This window comes from Podarcis muralis, chromosome 8, assembly GCF_964188315.1.
Source record: "Podarcis muralis chromosome 8, rPodMur119.hap1.1, whole genome shotgun sequence".
Taxonomy (NCBI): domain Eukaryota; kingdom Metazoa; phylum Chordata; class Lepidosauria; order Squamata; family Lacertidae; genus Podarcis; species Podarcis muralis.
This window is the reverse complement of record NC_135662.1, coordinates 7,304,283-7,311,223: the sequence shown is the minus strand read 5'-3', so window position 1 is coordinate 7,311,223 and position 6,941 is coordinate 7,304,283. Positions and strand designations below refer to the sequence as shown.

The 6,941-nt window shown below is 46.0% G+C and overlaps 1 protein-coding gene across 1 annotated transcript; it reads left to right on the top strand.

Moving 5' to 3' along the window:
* The first annotated feature begins 256 nt into the window (after window positions 1–256).
* LOC114601351 (cation channel sperm-associated protein 2-like) lies at window positions 257–2,058 on the top strand. The gene has a single exon (XM_028738561.2). It carries the CDS (start codon window positions 257–259, stop codon window positions 1,685–1,687), a length of 1,431 nt encoding a protein of 476 aa, XP_028594394.2. The 3' UTR covers window positions 1,688–2,058.
* The last annotated feature ends 4,883 nt before the right edge of the window (window positions 2,059–6,941 follow it).

The window sequence follows — 6,941 nt, the reverse complement described above, 5'->3', positions numbered from 1 at the left end:
CTACCGCTCTTAACCACTATACCACACTGGCTCTTAGACTATATACTGTCTCATGTCTGCATTCCACTGTATAACTTGCATGCATTGACCCTAAGAACTGAAGTCCTAGGCATACCAATAGAATCAGGCTAGTGGAATGCTCTGACTGCTCCAGGAGAATACTCTCAACTGTGAGGTCACCACTGAGTGTCTATTATGCTGTCTGAAGAACCTTCCAATCTCCTCTGGGCCGTCCCAGGAGGAGCCAGCAGGAGTCATGGAGGACCAGCCACCCTCATCACATGCTTCCAAAGAGACAAATGAAGTACCCTTTGAACTGCATCCCCGAGCAGATGCCATCCGCTCCAAGCTGATCTACACTTTCTATCTGATCGACTATCTACGGGGGCTAGGCAGTGCTATTCCACGCCATAACATACGAGATTTCCTGGACCATCGGAAGCTAAAGAAGCTAATGCTCACAGACCATCACCAGCTGGTGCGCTTCAATGTTGCGCCCAAACGGAATGTCATGATCACGCGAGAGACACGCTGCCGTAACCGTATCCGCGTGCGCTGCAGCCGCTGGCCCCCTGTCGCTATTTGGGCTTATTCAGTCCTGAACAGCCAAATCTTCAAAGTCTTCATGATCTTCCTCATCTGCCTGAACATGGTGGTCCTCATGATCTTAGTAGAGATAAGGGATAAGTTGGAGGACCACTTTGTGAAAATGAAGATAGCAATGGAGGTGATCATCTGGGTCATTGTCCTCATCTTTTTGGTGGAAATTGGGCTGAACTGGGCTGTTAGCTTTCAGGATTACTTTAAGAACTCCTGGAATGTCTTTGACTGCACAGTCACCATCATATCCTTTATCCCTGAGTTGATACTCCTTGTTGAAAAGAAACACAGCAAGGCCGTCACATACTTCCTCCAGGTTTGCCGTGTGCTGCGCGGCTTAAAGCTCTTCCCTAGACTCCGGCAAATCCGGATCCTCATTATGGCCCTCTTCAAAGCAATGAAAGCCATGAGCTTCATCCTGGTGCTCCTCGCCTTCTTCTTCTATATTTTTGCCGTATCAGGCATTTTCTTCTTTGAGGGCTACACTCGCTCAAACCTGGACGACCTAGAGTACAACAAGTATTTTCAAGACATGCCCAATTCACTGGTGACCATCTTCATTCTCTTCACCATGGACCATTGGTATGCTCTGCTGCAGGACACGTGGAAGGTCCCAGAGATAAACAAAGCAATCAGTGGCTTGTTTATCTGCTTGTGGCTCCTCATTGGGGCATTCATCTTCAGAAACCTCATGGTGGCCACCATGGTCACCAATTTCCAGACCATTCGGAATGAACTGAGTGAAGAAATGAAGCAGATTGAGACTCAGCAGAAAGCTGACAAATTTAAGATGGAACTGCTGGAAAAGAAGTACAGCTCACCCCAGGGGCAGGACAGAATGAGCATGGGGCCATCCACAATATACAGCATACCAGAAGTCGAGTCTGGGTCTCTGGATTGGGAAACATATGTCCACAAGAACCTGCCAGGGCTATACGAGGCTGAAAACGATGAGCAGGTCATTTGGCCCCGTGACGCCCTCTTCCGCTACTTTGAGCTGCTGGAGAAGCTGCAGTATAACCTGGATGAGCGCAAACAATTGCAGAATTATGCCGTCTTGGCTCTGTCCAACCTGGAGGACAAGTAGTGATGGCTTCTGAAGGATCAAGAAGATGCAAGTGTGGACTCCTCCTTGCTTACTGAGCCAGCACAACCAAAACCTGTGGCAAATCAACAGTTTACCTCTCACATTGTCCTCCTTACCAGTCTGTGGTTCTCCAGCTGTTGCTAGACTCCAAGTCCCATCATCCTTGACTCTTGCCCATGTTGGCTGGGACAGATGGGATCTGCAGTCTAGCGACATCTGGATGGACACAGTTCCCTGCCCCTGATTTATGTGGCTTTACATTATTAGACTAGAACTGCAAGGAAAAATCACAAAACCACCCGGTCTGCAGGTTTTGGACACTTTTTGATGTCTCTAGGGTTTCATAGCATTGGTGAGCAAGGCACACCAGGGTGCACCCTCAAATGCCACATTTTCCTGTGGGCCAGACAGACATCTGTTCTGCACATATGTAATATTTGATCTACAAGAATAAATTCCCCCATACCCCAGAAAGTTGGCATAAGACACACCAATGGACCAAAGAGCCAACTTTTGCTTAATTAATCACAAGTGTCTTGCAATAAGCTAGGAGTGACCTGCTTGAACACTGGGGATATCCTTCCTTAGGGGAGGCAATGGAATGAACACCTCTGTTTCCTGTTGAGGAAACCTCACTCTTGCTTCTGGATCAGAGGATTGACTGGTCCATGCCCTTCCTTTTCCACTCACCAAACGGTGAGCTGGGAAGCGCTAGTTTGCTCCATTTCTTACCTATTCTATTCCTGTCAGATGGGTGAAGCTTCTAGGAACCAAAAGTCATTTCCTTCTTCATCCACTTGAGCTGGCCATTGATGTCTGGTAGGTGACACGGTGTCCCTTCAACATCTCAGTGAACCACAACCCCATTTCCTTTTCTCTCCTTAACCACACTCCCTGCCTGTTGTGGCAAAACCAAGGAGTCCATCAAGCAACTGAAACCCACCATACTGAGCTCAAAGAGTATGATGTAGCTGAAGCAATGGTACACCTTTTACCAATATGGGTGATACCAACAAATTCCTAATTAGTACCCTAGTAAATGACTGACAAATCTATCCTCCTGAAAAACATAAGGGCAGTCTTACAGAAAGGTTGCAAATAACTCCCTTATTCTGAAAACACATAGCCACATACACAATTTTATTGCAAGTTGATAGAATCAGTTACATCCATAGTAAAAGGATGTTTGCCGATAATTAATGAAATGTTTCCAGCTTTAAAAAGATTGATTATGGTATTGCCTTTCTTCCTGAACTCTTACTTATTTTAAGTATTTATTTAAATCGATTCAATGAATTGTTCATCCGAGGCTCATGGCAGCTTAAAAAATTGGTAAGACCAAGTCAAAATATGATGGCTTGGATCCAAAGGTTCCCTTTCTCTGTTGGAAGGAGCATTTCTTGTTCATCAGAAGGACCACATGCATCCAAGGAAGATTCCCGTCAGAAAAGAAAGAGGCATCCATCAGAGGAAGGGGAACTGTGGATCCAATCCAAAAGAAATAAAAAAATGAACACAGGATTAGATATATTACTCCAAAAGGAAATGGAGAGGTTAATCTGCATCATCAAAGACCAAATGGAAGAAATGAGACAGCAAAGAAGGGAAACGACACCTCTGAAGGCACTGATTTTGTTCACTCTGGTTTTCATCTGGTACAGGTTAGAAACACATATTTGGTCCTGGCCAGATGACCAGAGTTGGTGTGGAGGCTGATAAAGGGAGAGGCAACATTTGAGCTTTGTGGGGTCCAGGTCCGTGGGGGCTGGTCTACAGGAATTATTGAGACACAGCCCTCCCACCAGAAATGTCAAGCAATTAAAAAAAAAATAATCCAAAGATCTCAAACACTCTCTTTCCTGTCCCACACACATTTTATATTTCCTTGAATTTACTGAGGCATTTCTACCAACCTCCATGGACCATGCTGGCCAGGGCTGATGGGAGTTCTATCTCATTAAAATCTGGAGGGCCACAGATTCCCCATTCCTTCTTTATATGTTTTCATGACTTGGACCGGTGGCAGCTGATAATTCTTTACTTGGTAGGGCTGCAATTTTCAACCTTGCTTTTCTCATCACAGTAAGACTTGTACAGCATGTGCTTAGGAAAGTGTGCACAAGTGATATAATATTGGCTGCATTTGCTTCCGACTCCCAACATTCATTAAAATACAGGTGGCAAATCTGATGTTGCTGGACTCCAATTGCCGTTGACCCCAAACAGCGTGGCGAAGCCTCAGGGGTGGTGGGACATGCATCAGCGTGCTTCAAGCAGGCCTTGACATCACTTGACAATCAATGCCAGTGTTGAAATCAGGAGTGATAGCATGGTTCCACTAACTTCCGCTTTGGAAGATGACTATAGTTTCTTTTGATTTGCAGTGGGTGGTATGGGCTTCACCATTGCCAATGAAAGCGACAATTGCTCTGTTATTTCACTGCCTACAGCTCTCATATGTTGACAAATAATGTCACCAATCAGTTCTTTTAAGGCACGTGAAATGTGTGACCATCAGCAAGGCTTATACAGTAGTATACAGTAGTATTATCATTACGATTGTTTCTATTGCAACAGAATCCTCATACAGTGGTACCTCGGGTTAAGAACTTAATTTGTTCTGGAGGTCCATTCTTAACCTGAAACTGTTCTTAACCTGAGGTACCACTTTAGCTAATGGGGCCTCCCGCTGCTGCCGTGTGATTTCTGTTCTCATCCTGAAGCAAAGTTCTTAACCCGAGGTACTATTTCTGGGTTAGTAGAGTCTGTAACCTGAAGCGTCTGTAACCCGAGGTACCACTGTATCCAACTCATGTACAATGGTTGTTTGCTGGTTTTTAATCCCTTGGACCAGCAAGGTTCAAGGAGGCCTTGATTGAACTTGGCAATCAATATCAGGAGTATTGGTATGGTTCCACTACCTTCCCCATTGCAAGCGGTTGTGCCAGATGATCATCTTGGGTCACTTCCAACTCTACATTTCTTTGATTCTGTGATGAAGCTGTCAATGGCTACAACCCACAATGACTTATGTACTGCCTTCACTGTTGAAGACAGTATGCCTCTCATTATCAGCCACTTTGTAATACAACTGGGGGTAGGAACGCAGGTGGCACTGTGGTTTAAACCACTGAGCCTCTTGGGCTTGCCGATCAGAAGGTCGGCGGTTTGAATTCCCATGACGGAGTGAGGTCCCTTTACTCCATCCCAGCTTCAGCCAACCTAGCAGTTTGAAAGTACACCAGTACAAGTAAATGAAGATGAAGATGAAGATGAAGATGAAGATGAAGATGATGAAGAAGAAGAGGAGGAGGAGGAGGAGGAGGAGGAGTTTGGATTTGATATCTCGCTTTGTCACTACCCGAAGGAGTCTCGAAGCGGCTAACATTCTCCTTTCCCTTCCTCCCCCACAACAAACACTCTTTGAGGTGAGTGGGGCTGAGAGACTTCAGAGACGTGTGACTAGCCCAAGGTCACCCAGCAGCTGCATGTGGAGGAGTGGGGAATCGAACCCAGTTCACCAGATTACAAGTCTATCGCTCTTAACCACTACACCACACTGGCTCTGTTTTGAGAACAACATGCTGCGCTAGATGGGTCTTTTGGTCTGATCTAGCAGCCCAGCTCTTACTATGTTTACTTATGATAACTTCCTGTAGCATCATGACTTTAACTAGAGTCTTGCCGCATATTCGGCTCCTCTGTGCAAAATTTGATTTTGAACTCAGATTTTACGTTGTGGGCAGAGTCCACACACAGCTCTAACCATGTGGGTCACTCTGTTCCACACCTGACCCAAGGAAATTGCTTGCTTTCTCATATTGCCCTGCTGCTGCATTTGTTGCTCAGAGCGTGCAGAAAACGAGCGAGCAAAGAAGAATCCAGCCGCCGCCCTTTCCGGACCCCCTTTCTCCCGTGCAATTATATAAAAAGCCATGTGCCCTTTCATCTGAGTCACCCAATGAAAGGGAGAATTGAATTACATTCCTGCTGAATAAAACCCGATAAAACAAGACTGAGGCTATTTTCGTAATCAAGAAAGACATAATAATATCCCCTATTGTGCGAGCGCTTTGAACAAAGGAAGGGGAGGGAAGTCACCTAGAGATGGCAAAATTGTTGCAGGTGCACAGGATTGGACTAATGGGCTGTCCACCTACAGAACCTGCTTTGAGGTGGCATAACAGGCCCATTGTGCTACAAGATGACTCTGGTCAAGTCCTTTGCTGTCATCTGGCTGTGTCCACTGAATAATAATAATAATAATAATAATAATAATTTATACCCTGCCCATCTGGCTGGGTTTCCCCAGCCACTCTGGGCGGCATCCAACAAAATATTAAAATACATTAAAACATCAGTCATTAAAAGCTTCCCTAAACAGGGCTGCCTTCAGATGTCTTCTAAAAGTCAGATAGTTCTTTATTTCCTTGACATCTGATGGGAGGGCGTTCCGCAGGGCAGGCATCACCACTTAGAAGTCCTCTGCCTGGTTCCCTGCAACCTCATTTCTAGCAGTGAGGGAACCGCCAGAAGGGCCTCGGAGCTGGACCTCAGTGATGGGGGTGGATGATGGGGGTGGATACGCTCCTTCAAGTAAACTGGGCCGAGGCCGTTTAGGGCTTTAAAGGTCAGTGTCAACACTTTGAATTGTGCTTGGAAACATACTCTCAGTGCAGAATACCATGTCAGCGCAGAAAAATTACAGAACTTAATTCTGAGGCCAGAAATCAGCCCAAGTTCCACATCTAGAGGCAGTCTACCACTGATTATCTTGTTGGGATGCTGCTAAGGAATCGGGGGCAATTGGCAAGCCTCCAGCTGGCTCCAGCCCACCCGCCGATGTGCCGGTCGAACTCCAGTCCTTGGTGCAGCATGAATCTGCGACCCAGAGCTTCAGAAGCTGCAGAAGCTGGGCACGCAACTTAGCAGAGTAAACGCACAACAGAAGTGACAGGGAGAGGCTGTGTAAAGCATATTTACAAGCAGTTTATTCAGCATCAGGACAAGAGGAAAAACATGTCTTCTGCCTTTCATGCCCAAGCAAGCAGTATAAGCAAAAGCTATACACAAACAGAAGTTCCCAGCAAGCTGTGCTGAAGTGTAAACAGGTATGTGTCACACAACAGTCACGCCTGTTCCTCTTAAGGTGGAATGGAATATTCTAACATATCTGACATTGAGAACAAGCAGCGGGGGGTGGCTCTCTCCCCCTTGCTCTGAATGTAGCTGACTCCTGTTGGAGGCTGCTTGC